General features: G+C 36.2%; 1 protein-coding gene across 1 annotated transcript; it reads right to left on the bottom strand.

Moving 5' to 3' along the window:
• Positions 1-318: 318 nt before the first annotated feature.
• LOC114643098 (extracellular calcium-sensing receptor-like) lies at positions 319-14,600 on the bottom strand. Its single transcript, XM_028791793.2, has 6 exons — positions 14,393-14,600; positions 12,849-13,140; positions 8,757-9,587; positions 7,518-7,745; positions 2,561-2,684; positions 319-1,307 (listed from the first exon to the last, which is right to left on the bottom strand). Exons 1-6 carry the CDS (start codon positions 14,581-14,583, stop codon positions 400-402), a joined length of 2,574 nt encoding a protein of 857 aa, XP_028647626.2. The 5' UTR covers positions 14,584-14,600; the 3' UTR covers positions 319-399.
• Between the last annotated feature and the right edge of the window lie 400 nt (positions 14,601-15,000).

Here is a 15,000-nt window from a genome sequence, read left to right as displayed (position 1 = left end):
CATGATATTACAATAGGATGACTTTTAAAAGTAGATTTTTTTTCGCGCACATAAAATCCGTTGCTGGGGAGACGCCATACGTACAATAATCAGCTGCACGCCAGCACAGATTAAAATACTTGCTGGAGAGACGTATTACTGTGAGAGAAAATTAAAGGCACACAATACAGTGACGCATATTACAGCCACATACAAGCCAGTATTACTGTAACAGAAAATAGATGGTCCTTTGCCATTTAATATAGACTGTTCCTACTAATGTTTATGCACTACTATTCTAGCGCCCGTTATTGTAACAGGTTTAATGTCTAGTATTGTAATATTAATGGTAAAAATAACTTATTTTTCATGTGCTTTCCTCATTAAACTAGTAAGTTGTCCTAAATTATGTCACTAGATTTAGCTTTTATCAAATCTGCCCATAAGAACTTTTTTTGTGTTTTTCTCCGGTTTCAAAAGAATAATGTAACATTTTGGAGCAAATATTGCCATAAGTAAGCCAAAGCTTGAAGCTAATATTGCAAATATTTCCACAGCCACTGTATATTTTCCTGGAGAACTAATATAAGCAGGAATAAAACTTAACCAAACAGCACAAAAAATCAGCATGCTAAAAGTTATGAATTTAGCTTCATTAAAGGTATCAGGAAGATTTCTTGCAAGAAAAGCTAAGACAAAACAAGCGAGTGAGAGCAGGCCAATGTAGCCCAGTAAAAAGCTGAAGCCAGTTACTGACCCAATGTCACACTCAAGTATAATTTTAGCATTCTGATACTTAGTGTTTTTACTGGGAGCAGGTGGAGCTGTTATAAGCCAGATTATGCATATTATGGATTGTATAACAGTAAAAATAAAGACAGTGCCTCTTTGTTGGGCAACTCCAAACCATTTCATCATGTTATTACCAGGGAGTGTGGCTTTAAATGCCATTATCACAACCACAGTTTTAACAAGAATACATGAAATGCACAGAACAAAACTGACTCCAAACATGATATGCCTCAGCAAACAGTTGAGCTGTGACGGCTGACCAATAAAGCATAGTGAACACAGAAAGCATAGGCTTAGTGATACCAGTAAGAGAAAACTCAGTTCAGAATTATTGGCTTTAACTACTGGAGTGTGTCGATTATACACAAAAACAATTAGTACGGCAAATGATAGGCTACTTCCAAATATCGCTGAAGCTGCCAGAATGATTCCCATAGTCTCCTCATAAGAAAGAAATTCAATTTGTTTCATCAGACACATGTTTCTTTCTGGATTTGACCAAAAATCAGGAGGGCACTTGAAACATTCTGGGGAATCTACAACAGAAACAAAATCTCAATTAGAATGAATTCATAACCCTTAAAAAATAATAGATATAGCTGATACATGCACTCTCAGAAGAGGAATAGCAGATGAAAGGAAAAATGTAGTCTTAAATGAGCAAAAATCAGAATGAACTAGAGAACCAGAGATCAAGTTACCAAAGTTCAAAACCAAAAAACAAATGCACAAAATTCAGAAGCTCTGAATTCTTTTAAAAAATCAAAGTACACAAAAGTTGTTTTAGTAATAATTCAGAAAATCAGTGATGTACAAATGGGTGCCACTATGTTTCATATGCTAGGTGTGGTTACTTCCTCTAACACACATTCAGGAACCACGTGACGACTAGGGATGTGTGAAATGACACTTAAGTGCTGATGCTTTCCATACTGACAGTCACCACTTAGGATCAATCTTTGCATAAAAAAATCATTACAGAATTTTTTGTTTTTTTTAAGCAGCAATTTTATTGCTTATTAAATTAGTGTTCTTCTTATAGCAAGAAAAAAATCTTCAGAATGAGAACCACTTGTCCTTCTACCAACACCCATTGGCTTCATAATATACAGTATACACGTGTACACAGAGGAACACAACAGTTGACGCTGAACAGTCCATCAGTCAGTCAAAAGGAAGAGTAGTGGTTTTGTCATAATGAAAAAGAAGTATCGTTTGGAGTCATTTCACTGCACTTAATAGGGGTATTTGGCAAAAGTCTGCAAAATACAGTAGCCAAATCACAAATTTAATGAAACACATGAAAGTTTGCCAAGTAAAAAAGCATGAGAAATTACAGAGGAGGTAATCTCAGGAGGCAGATTCTTCCACATCTGCTAGTGCCAAAATGAGACAGCATTCTCTGTCAGAAGTTTTTCAGAAAATAAAGCATTGTCCAGGTATATAATTACATACACTTGAAAATTGCAGCCCAGTTATCCAATAGTTATCCAATATTTTTGTTGGATATTTTTGTTTGTCATGTGGGCATGTGGATTAGGGCATTTCTCAAAATGTAACTTTATTATTTAACTCCATTAATAGCAATATTAAAGAGACTTGATATACTACCTGTATGAGCCAAGTTGAAATCTAAATAATCAAGGTTAACATTTACAGTGCACCATGCAATGTGTCATTTGGTAGGGATTCGTAAAAACAGTGCTAATGTTTGTGATACTCTATCTGTTGGAATGACAGAGACATAGAAACTGGACCTGTTTTAATTAACTGTTTCTTTGACACTTACCTACTTGGGTGCTAATTTCTCCCTCTGTACATAGGACACAATCAAAACAGCACACTGGCTGTCCTTTTTTGTTAGCCTTCCTTGAGCCTGGTAGACAACTTTTACTGCAGACAGATTCTGGAATCTCACAAAGAAAAGATTCAGTGAGAAAGAGCACAAAGGAAACTTAATTCAGCAAAAAATGTCTAAAACCATGGGAAACAAGAAGTTTGCATTAAGAGAGAAAACTGAAAAACTAGGGAAGGAAAAATAGATAAGTAAAAGAGACACATGGAAAGGTTGTTGACTACTTGACAAGAACACATGCGTATTTCTTCTAGGTACTTGATTGCACTGGGGAGTCTAAGTTGCACAGTAACAGAGTACTGAATACAACCCACTAATTTATAAACCGAACCTATGTAAGATGCTGTACTTACCAGACACACTTTATATCCAAGGTTAAGATCAAGGACACATTTATTCTTTATCTTTCCCATCCATAATCCATAAGTATATTAAGAGTGTGTGTCTCGGTTTTGCTCGTGTCATGTGCACAACAGTAAATAAGACCTGGTGAAAAAGTACTGGAGTCTATTCATGAATGGTATTAGAAAAACAAGTATATCACTATGCCAGTTTTAATGTTTGCATTCTTTTCCATCTTTTTTATTGTCCATCACCAGTTTGTGTAAGGATGCAAGTATGAATGTCCTTAATTTTAGTTTCCATAAGTTGAGTTTCAACCTACATACAGTTTCTGTTTATATTCTAAAGACGGTCGAAGTCTCTGTCTTTTTTCCTGATTGAGTGTTGATGGCAGAAGAATCATTTCCCATGATGTCACAGTAGTAACTGTCAATTGAAACAATATAATTTTTTAGGGCTGGGCTGGAGAGATGCTTTTGGAGGTAAAAAGGGTCTTAGTAACTTGAGGATTGGCGTAATGTTTCTAAGCTATATTGGTGTAATCTCCCATTTTGCACTTGTGCTACTAACATGGTGTTTTACATGCATCCTAATACCCTCTCTAGCTTTCAGTAGTGAGAATGTTCATTTATTGCTGGCTGGTTGTACTTTGTTAAGATTAATACCATTTTGAGGGCTTGGAAATAAAAACCTATTATAGATAGATAGATAGATAGATAGATAGATAGATAGATAGATAGATAGATAGATAGATAGATAGATAGATAGATAGATAGATAGATAGATAGATAGATAGATATCCACTACTACACACTCTAGCTGCATAGCACCTAGCTGGGAGTTTCTATGTATATTGTCTCCAAGTCAATCTATGAAGTAGAGTGAAAGAAAGAGAGAGAGAGAGAGAGAGAGAGAGATTGATCATTCTAGATTGAGAGGCACAGAGCTATCAGTCCAGCGTGTGAAATTGAATCTGACTGTCCTTTCACAAAACTGTTCTGAGAAGGGACTCCAAAATTCCTGTAATTGATCAATAGCATGAGAGTAGGATATAATTATGGACTAAGCCACTAGGTATTGTATGCTGATGGTCTTGTTAATCAGTCTGACAAGTGGCATTTTGCTTAGCTGATTGAAATTCAAATTTCATATTTTTATTCTATAGTCATGCGTGTGACTTCTGCATTTTTTTTTCTGCAAGCACATCAGGTCACATAAACCACCAAGAATATGAAGGTCTAATTTTTCATCATTAGCAGCACTTGTTAATAAAGAGTATCCGCATGGACAGACGTTTTATCAGCTACATTTCACTAAACTGCTGAGGTATGTACAGGAAGCAGCAGAAAACAAACATCCACAGCAGTGGTGCACACAAAACTGCATTTTACACCATGACAGCACAGCTGCACACTCTGCTGCACCCTTACAATGCACCTGCACTCACTGCGTCATAAATCAAAGAGCTTTTGACCAAAAACAATGTGGTTGTTCCATCATGCCTTCTGTATTCACCAGATCTCACTCCCAGTGACTTTTTTGTTCCCTAAATTAAAATTGAGACTGAAGGGTAGATAATTTGCTGCCATGTTAGAAATCCAGGAAAAAAATTGCTGTAGTCTCTAGTCATAGTAACAAAAGATGAGCATAGGGATTTTTTTCAGGAATGGAAGAAATGCTGAAACAAGTGTTTTGCATCTCAAGAGGAGTAATTTAACAGTGACTAAATGGGAATTACTGTTAGTTGTATAATAAAGTTTTTTGTTTTTTTTAACAATTCAAAACACCCCTTATATAGCTTTTTTAGTCAGTCATTTTCCAACTATATCCTAACACAGGGTCACAGGGATCTACTGGAGCCAATCCCAGCCAGCACAGGGCACAATGCAGGAACAAATCCCCGGGCAGGGTGCCAGCCCATCACAGGGCACACACACACACACTCCCACAGAAGGGAAAATTTAGGACCGCCAATGCACCTAACCTGCATGTCTTTGGACTGTGGGAAAAAACCAGAGGAAACCCACGCAGACCATGCAAATTCCATGCAGGGAGGACCCCAGAAGCGAACCCAGGTCTCCTTACTGTGAGGCAGCAGCATTACCACTGCGCCACCTTATAGCCTTTTTAGATGTCGTGAATTTACTACTGGAAAGGGCCTTATCTACTGACTCTGTAGGTCTATTGGGAAACAACACTGCTCATTTAGGGAAAGATTGTGATATTTACAGACATATCATTAACTGGAATAGCCTCTTTGATCTGAGTCTGAGTTGTGACTTATTATTGGATGTCAGTGCTAATTGTGCTTTGCTCAAATGCAAGATATATTTGCACAGTAGAAGAGCAGAATGTAAACTCTCAGCTTGTAGTTTTTTGATCCTTCTAAATCCGTAAATTCTAGACATTCAGGGAAGAGGAAGTGATGGACAATCAGCTAATCACCATTGTGATTGAATGGTAATTAGCTGAAAGTGTGTTTATTGTGATCAGCAAGCAAGTACGTTGATCCCTTTCCCTTAGAATAACCTTTTCTACAGCTGAAGGTGGTTGACATGTAGACTGAATTGACTGTACTGTGGGAACAAATAGCACTTTGTTTCATGAAGGATGCCCTAGACTTGAGATGCCTCACTGAAAGGTACTACTCAATAAAGTTTTTTTTTTACACACTTGCAAGCAAATATCAGGTGGCCTTCTTTCTTATCAATGAGAATGGGAAATAACTGGCATATGTCCGATTTTTCTTTTGTCACGTTCAAAGGGTTTATAATTGCACATCAGTATAGGCTGGGTAGCTTTCTGCTGATTGTATTATAACAGTTTAAATATCTGGGGATAATTATTACAAGGAAACATAAAGATCTCTTTTATCACAGTTATGGGTGCACAATAGAAAACATCAAGATTAAATGATCCTCTCTATATTTTAATTTAGCTATGAAAATTAATTTTGTCAACATGAATATCCTTCTAAAGCTCATATATTTTTTCGGGGTCCCTATATACCTCAACAAACCCTTTATTAATAAGTTAGGCTCAACTATAATAATAGGTGACTTCTACAGAGATCCAAAGTAGAAGGTTGCAGAGTTCTACCTATCTTTCAGTCCTATTACTAGGTGGCAAGAAAACATACAATAAAATATTGGCAACTGGGAGATGTCCACAAGTTTACACCAGCTTGGTTTGCAATGGAAAAGGGATCCTGGTCTAAATCTACTTTGTATGCTTTGCTTTCTGCTCCAGTTAAAACTAATACCATGAACCTACTGTAAGTCCTGTGAATCACTATTTTTCAAAAATATGGAACCAACTTAGGACTCATATTAAGTAAGAGAAGATCTTAGCTATTTTCCCTATATATTAGCCTAGGCAGTATTCAATCATGGATGACTATAACACTTAGAGATCTGCAGTATATATTGATAATGTATTTGCATCCTTAAAACAATTAATATTCAGATACAAAGTTCTGTTATATACAGATTAGAATCCTTGTTGAAGTCAAAGTGTTTCCCACATATTTGACCTATTTCTGTTCTTTAAGTGACACTGGCTAGTGTGAATGAAAATTCAGGCAGCATTTCCAAAGTCTCTAAAAGAGATTTAAGGTATTTGCGTTTTACCAATCAGAAGGAATAATGGTGGAAGAGATCTTTAAATGAAAAACTCAAAAAAGGAATGGAACGCAAATCATAAGATACATTCTAGTTCAGTGTGCGGCAAAAAAGCCATAATTCAACAAAAAAAAAGATACATTCTAGAAAACATGTTTTCATCAATCACATATAACTCATTTAAAATGGTATAAAATATAACCAGGGCAAAGTCCAACTTCTGAGAGATGTTATTAAGCACCTGAATCACTAGGTCATGTTTCTGAAATGTCCAACACTTAAGCCATTTTGGGAAAATTTTTAGTATAAGTCTTGGACAGCTTTGGATCTAAATTCACTTCTGCTACCTTAACAGCAGTATCTGGAGTAATTCCAGTAGGTTTAAAACTGTGCTATGAAAAATAAATAGTCATTTCCTATTCTACACTACTTACACAAAGAGTTAGTTTGTTCAACTGGAAGAATCCTAATCCACCTTCTATAACGCAAAACAATCATTTTTCGTATCCCAATTCGGAAACAATGAAATTCTGCTTATGAAGATCTTTTTAAAACTTCTTGCTAGCTCATTAACATAATGTTTAATATAACAGTTGTGCTTAATTTTTTTTTACTCTGCTGTCTGTTTTATACTATCTAAGATCTGTTTTATTTGCTCTCTTTCTCTGTCCATGACTAACAATTTTCTAATAGCCCTTGCCTGACTGATACTGCACCTTACTCTCATTCTTCTTTTTGTGAGAACTAAGGCACATGGCAGTATATATATTTAAATGGTTTACATTCATATATACTTTCAGCTATTAGTTTAGCATTCGTGATTTTACTTAGTAATTTTTCATATGACACTGCGCATTTTGCATTTACACATATTCTGTTCTTGCAATATGACTCATATAATCTTATAAAGTAACAAATAAATAACTTACTGAGCCAGAAGGAAAATTCCAAAATATGTCCCCTTCATTTAGCGTTAGTTCCTGGCCAGTGACAGCTGCTTTATCATAAACACCAACTGTTTTAATTTCTATCCTCCCACTGCTATCTCGCTGCCAATTCACTATGTCATAAATTGCTAGGGCATCTCCATTTTTATCAAATGCCACTCTTTCTCCTAAATGTGTGGTGAAATTGATGCCTTTCAGGTAGTGCATCAGCTTGAAAAGAAAAGAGATTTCATTATTTTAGAATTGCCAAACAAGACTAAGTAACTTAAAATTAAAGTAAGTAAACATTCAAACACACTTATCTATTTGTGGGTCACAGAAAATTACGGTATAAATATTCAAGATGCTCCTGAATAACAAATGTATATTTATCTGTACTGCCCGTATGGCTACACTGTAATCCAAAGTAATATCCCATAGTTATACTGTAATTACAAAGTATTTGCAATCTAAGTACTATAATTGCATAACGTAAAATTCTCAAACTTGCTTAAGCAAATTAATTGTTGTCTGCTCTGTAGCTTATGCTGTCAGCATCAGGCACAAAGCAAAAACAAAGTCCGGGTATTGTGCAACCCCACTGGACTCCAATTCCGAAAACATCCATACTCACAAAGGGAAAAAACCCACATGGGGAGAACATGCAAAATTCACAGAGACGCTGAAAATTGGGATCAATATGGCACGAACTACTGTTCCACCATGCAGACTATAATTTAGTTAATCAAACCAAAATTAAGAGGTGGGACAGTGACACAGCAGTTAGTGCATGTGAGGAGCTTTCATAGTAACTCATTGGCGTGAATTTAATTGGCCACTCTAAAGTGGTTCACTAAGAGTTGGTGTGGGCGTATGTGTGCGTGTGAACTTTAAAAGATTGGCAAACCTTCACTGGAAGATTGCTGCCTTGCCCATAATGCTGCTGGTTCACTTGACCCTTAATTGGGTAAAAAAAAAAGGGGTTGATGGATTTTTCATTTTTACCTAGCTCAGAGATTTGCATAAACATTAGATTAGATTAGATTAACTTTAGTAAACCCAAGAGGGAATTTGGATGAATACAGCAAAAGAAACACAAAAACAAACACTAAAAAGATAAATAATACAATCAATTAATCAATCAATAACTTAAATATATATTGAGAAGAAACTGCAAAAATAACTCAAAGAGTATAAGTACTCAGTTTAGGACGTGATCAGGGATTAAGCTGTCTTTCTTACCTGCCAAGGTTGTACATTTGTAATGCTGGCACAGCTCTTATTTTCAAATGGTCCTTTTCCATTTTCACAAGATGCTAACTTATTAAGTGAATGTGCTAATGCATAAACCCCTTTGTAAATATTGTAAGAAGCCTGTGATTCTGATACGTCTGTATAAGGTGTCTGCTTGCTTCTAACATCCTCAGATCCTGTGCAATACTTGACCTCGGGCAAAGTAGAGGAATTTGTCATACTTAAATTTTCCTTAAATTTACAGTCAAACATTTTTTCCCAAAATCTGGTTGCCAAATTTTGTATTGAAACAGGATTGGGGTTAATCCGAAGCAGAAAATTTTTTAATCCTGGAATTTCTCCTTTCCGCACAGCAATTCCAAAAGTTCCACCAAATGCTCCAAAATTTTCCTCTGTGGCTAGTACTGTGGCGGTGCTCCAGGCTTCACTAGCAATCCACTGCCTGCCGGTGATGTTTTGTTCAGTGATTTCTTTTACCAAAGGAGCTGCATCAACTCTTCTCGAAAATAGCACAATCACCTTTGCTGTTGAGTGTTTGATAGTATTAACAACTTGTAGAATTTTTGCTCTCTTGCTGATGACAGGTAAATTTTCAATGAATGCAATGCACCCAAACTTGTTTATTTCTTCTTGGAAGCTTTTTACAGCATACTGTCCATAGTCATCTTCAGTTGCAATAATGCCTACCCAGTACCAGCCATAATGTTTGATAAGTTGAACCATAGCTTGGACCTGAAAGGCATCGCTGGGTACAGTTCTAAAAAATGATGGATATTCCAGTTTATTACTTAAGCAGGAGCATGTAGCATAGTAGCTGACCTAATGGAAAAATAAAACATGTTCATTAGAAAGAAAGAAAGAAAGAAAGAAAGAAAGAAAGAAAGAAAGAAAGAAAGAAAGAAAGAAATTGATTTTGTCTTTGAGCACCTAATACTAATTATGGTGTTAATTAGCTTAAGATAAAATGGACCTAAAATAATAATTTTACACCTACAGCAAAGCATTAAGAATCTTCACTTTCAGATTCATAATATTTAATTACTGATGCTGCCCCACAGTCTAACCCAGTCATTTAAATGGTGTGTGTTGATTTTTTTCACGTCTCATTCAAAAGGCATGTCAGATTAAGTAGCTATTTTAAAATGCTCTGGTTTGTGACTCTTTTTATAGACTGGCATCCACTACAGTTTTCGTTCATGCTTGCCTATCAAAGCTGTTAGGACAGGCATTGTGTAAATCTACAGTATAAAGGAAATGTGAGTTTAGACACAAGATGCACAGTAGGATGGATGGATCTGATGAAGTTATGAGAGTTGTGTGATTTAACAAAGCAAATAAAAAAATGATTTCTATCTATCTATCTATCTATCTATCTATCTATCTATCTATCTATCTATCTATCTATCTATCTATCTATCTATCTATCTATCTATCTATCTATCTATCTATCTATCTATCTGTTGTGGCGGGCGGCCGGGTCCCATGCTCGGCTGGGACACCCCTTCTACCTATGTTCCGGGGGAGCAGCCATGGACGCTTGGTGGCAGCCTCCCTGGCTGACGATAGTGCCTCAGTTTCCCGCAGGGTTTCATGGAAGATGGAGTTCTCCACAACCCTGTGGGGATCTGGGGTGGCCGCCAGGGGGTGCTGCATGGAGCCAGGGACCCATCTGGACATCTCAGTAGCCCCACCCGGAAGTGCAATTAGTGGCTAGTGGCAAACACCTGGAGCACTTCTGGGTGGGCTATAAAAAGGGCCAGCATCCACCACTCAGGAGCCAGAATCGGGAGGAAGAGGACGAGGTGGCCTGGGAGGAGTGGTGGTGCAAAAGGAAGGATTTGTTGTTTGTGCTGTATTAAGTGTTTGTGGGACTGTGTTGGGCCTGTGGGACATGGGGAAGGCGTGCCCCATGGCTGAAGAAAAAAATTAAAGCTTGTGTGATTGTACACGTGCCTCTGCGTCAGTCTGTGCCGGATCGGGTGCTATATAGCACCTATATTACACTATCTATCTATCTATCTATCTATCTATCTATCTATCTATCTATCTATCTATCTATCTATCTATCTATCTATCTATCTATCTATCTATCTATCTATCTATAAACCACTACTTACAGAGACACACCTGAGTTACTCTTTATAATTAACTACACCAGGAAAGTGCTCCATGAATTAACTGAGTTATTAAATAACATTTCAGTCATATGAAGTTTTGTGTTGCTTCATTAATTCTCAATTCAAATTATAGCTGTATTCTTTGATTATTTAGGACAAAGCTAATGCCCTCAACCAATTTTTTATTACATTTTCCCTCCCACTGCCACCTTCATCCAATGACCCTGACCCTTAAACAATCACTACTACAGCAACAACACCTACTACTTCAGTTGGAATGTCCAGTGACGAGTTCACCTCTGACCATCAGTATGAACTGTCTGTACCTGCAGACCAAGTAAGGAGACAACTGAAGAAGCTACATACAGGAAAAGCCAAGGGACCAATGGAGTCAGTCCTTGAGTTCCTATTGGCCGTGCTAACTAATTTTGTGGTATCCTCTGTCACTTCTTCACTCTGTCCCTAAGTGAAAGTGTTTCTGCTGTGGAAAACATCCTACATTGGTCCCGTTCCAAAGAAGGCAGGTGCCTAATCACCTTATAACTAATAGACCAGTGACACTCATGTCTTACATCATGAAGATCTTTCAGAGGCTGGTCCTGGACTATATGAATCCCCTAGTGTTGATTTTAACATTGGAGTAGAGGATGCAATTTTCCATCTGCTCCACAAAGATTATTCTCACCTTTACATAGCACTGTGAGGATTATGTTTTATGCCCTCAGTACCATCCAGCCATCCTTGTTACGGGATAACCTCAGACATATTCAGGTGGATAATCCTATGGTGTCCTGAATAATGGACTATTTGTTTGGTAGACATCAGTTTGTAAGGCTGAAGGACAGTGTTTTTGATAAGGATGTGAGGAACAATGGAGCACCATAAGGAATAGTCCTGTCTCCCTTTCTCTTCACTCTTTACACCTCATACTATTAATATAATACCAAGGTCACTTGCAGAAATTCTCAGATAATTCTGCACTTATGGGGTGTATCGATAAGGGAAATGAGACAAAGTATAGAAGTCAGGTGGAAAACTTACTTCTTGGTGCAAAGAGAAATGTCTCTAACTTAACATCAACAAAACCAAGGAACTGGTTATTGACTTTCACTGCACCAAAGAATCTCTATGTCCAGTCACTATTCAGGGAGATTATGTAGAGGTGGTCCACTCCTACAACTACTTAAGGGTCCACACCAGTGACAGGTTGGACTGCTCTCAGAACACAGAGGAGCTATATAAGAAAGGGCAGAACAAGCTCTTTTTTCTTAGGAAACTGTGTTCCTTAATTGTGGGAAGTGACTTCTTTCACATCTTCTACAACTCTTTGATAGACCATATGATTTTCTATGCTGTTGTGTGCTGGGCCAGTAAGATCTGTCTATCTCTATTTGATGTAAATGGAAAAATGTTTATACACTATAAAAACGTTCTGCAGTGTAAGAACTATAATGATTAACTATACTATATACATTAATAATATTTTGGTTACATGACTATTGAAATTGTAACAAATGTAAGCTTTTTAACTAAACAGAACATTGTGAGTGAGTGAGCGAGTGAGTCTACTTTGTATTTTTATATGGAAAAAAAATCTGTGTCCATATTAATTGCACAAAGACAATGCCCCAAAATGAACAGTGAATAAACTTCAGTTATTAATTAATATTTATGTCACATGCAGTAGTGTACTTCATTAATTCCCCATTTAATTTATAGCTGTGTTCTTTACCTTTAATTGATTGCACATTTCTAATTTGATTTAAATGGAAAAATATTTATACTTCACATTATAAAGAAGTTCTAGAGTGTAAGAACTATAAAGATTAAGTACAGTTTATACAATAACAATATTTCAGTTACACTAGTATTAATATTGTAACAGATATTGATAATTGACTGAAAAGCTGAAAACCTTTCATCATAAATTAAAGAGAAAATGTACATGAAATGCGTACATTACCATGGGCAAATGAAAAAGCCCCAGTATTCTTGATATGGCGATAGAATGTGAGGACAGTGGATCACCAATAATGGCAACAACAGGCGGAGGTCCTTTACAGTCAGACTCCGTTAAGACCTCATCCATGCCAGTAATCAGGGTAGTTGCTGCCCGTAAAGCGACTTGCAGTCTCATGCAGTTATCAAAGAGCCTATATCCTAATGTGATATTAGGAAGAATAGTAGGGTCTCTGTTTATTTCCTCAATTGCAAACGCCATTGTCAAAGCCCACTGAAATACAGAAAAATCCAAACTGCCAAGAAAATGCAATAGCAAATATTAAAAGTATTCATTGAAAGTTCAATAAAGGTGAGTCTTACACGGCTAACATTTTTTATTATTGAAAACTGCAATTTGTGTATGACAGTCCAATAGGCATTATTTTTTTCAAATGATACAGGTCATTATATCAATTCAATTTACAACAATTTTTACGGAAAGTTTTATGATGAATCGAAGTAACAACAATCCACAAAAGAATACCTCCAATATGAACACTATCCCAGTATATTTTTGTAGTTTCACTTAATTCACTCTAGGAGACATTTTCCAAGGAAAACTCAAGTATGTGAAATAAACAAAATCACACAGAGAGCCACTGGCGACGTTTAGAAGGGTGATGCTTCCATTGTAGTTTGGCAGCAACTATTGTAATTAATACTGGAATATTGAGATACTTTTAAAAATGAGCATTATCTTGAAGAATGGTTGCATTCCAAAAAATAACTAAATGTAATTAAGTTAATAACTCTATGAAATATTCATTCTCTTAATCCAGATATTCCAATGCACAACAGGGGATGAGCCTTCCCAGCCAGTTAACCTCACACACACATACACACATCTGTGGTATGGGGGACTAATTGTTGCCTGGAAAAAGACTCTGCACCCAAGACTCTGAAGCCTTGAGACAGCAGTACTACAAAAATTGTACCATTATGACACAGCCAACTCTCATGACATAAAGTGCACTTTATTTTTAATCAGTTATTCATATTTTTTTGAAAGTTAACTATTGGTTTTTTAAAACATTTCAGTAAATCTTAAATACACACCCTGCATACATTGTACATTCAATTGAGAATTATTTTGACTAACATTAGATTTTTTCGATTTTAAGAAAGTCACTCGGTTAACCATCCTTCATTTAGCCATCCCACAACCTCAGAACTTGGACAAGTGGAATGTAAGACCCTTGAACAGGCTTGCTTTGTCACATGATTTGCTGAAAAAATGGACGTGAACCTGCATACTTCTGGTTTAAAGTTCAGTCTGTTAGATTTGAGCAAATTAATGAAAAACATTTCTATATGCAAATAAATAATAATAATACACCACATATATGAAACTACTTGTGAAAATGGATGTTTTCATCCATGCATACAAACAGTAAATACTCAGAATATTTATTATCAGCGTACATATTTCAAGTTGCATGATCTGAATCAAAAAGCAAATACTGAGGCAAGATACATTTTCACCATTCATACTGTACTTCCACTCACCTCTCACAATTCCACTTCTCAGGTTTAGAATGAAAAGACAGATCTGGCACAATTGTTTCGAAACTCACTTCAAATATTCCTCCTAGCATAATATCACCTTTTTTATATAACCCCTGTAGATCAAATGTTTCTTGAATTCTGCACACTGGATCTTCAGCAGAATAGGAACATGTTGTTACATACAAAACCATTAAACAAATGAACCTGGATTTCATGGCTTATTGTTACTTGAAATGCCAGAGTGATTTACCCATTTATAAGCATATTTACACTGCACTCAAGAGATAAAGGTGTCACAAGGATACTGTGAACAGCAGGCATTGCTTAGCTAACCTGGGAATCATTGACATGCTTATTGTATCAGCCTCTTACACATGTTGTAATGTTGTATAATTTTTAACGGTGATATTATATATATATATATATATATATATATATATATATATATAAATATATACGCACACTATATTTCATGTGGTGTGTATTTCTTTTACAATCTAGCTAAGGACTGTTCATTTTTTCATATTTTATGTGGTCTGTTTTCAGAATCATCTTGTAAACACAATTTAAACTTACTGCTCATTTATAAAATTATTGTCATGTTTAGT

This window comes from Erpetoichthys calabaricus, chromosome 2 (assembly GCF_900747795.2).
Source record: "Erpetoichthys calabaricus chromosome 2, fErpCal1.3, whole genome shotgun sequence".
NCBI classification, from domain to species: Eukaryota; Metazoa; Chordata; class Cladistia; order Polypteriformes; family Polypteridae; genus Erpetoichthys; species Erpetoichthys calabaricus.
This window is presented reverse-complemented; position numbering and strand designations above follow the sequence as displayed.

What these genes read in the sequence shown, in the direction of transcription:
- LOC114643098 (XM_028791793.2), bottom strand. Translation starts at nt 14,583, where the DNA reads ATGGTTTTGTATGTAACAACATGTTCCTATTCTGCTGAAGATCCAGTG. An exon ending in GAGAAGTGGAATTGTGAGAG is followed by an intron (nt 13,141 to 14,392) that starts GTGAGTGGAAGT and finishes TTTTCTTGGCAG; the next exon opens with TTTGGATTTTTCTGTATTTC. An exon ending in GGAATTTTCCTTCTGGCTCA is followed by an intron (nt 2,685 to 7,517) that starts GTAAGTTATTTA and finishes TTTCTTTGTGAG; the next exon opens with ATTCCAGAATCTGTCTGCAG.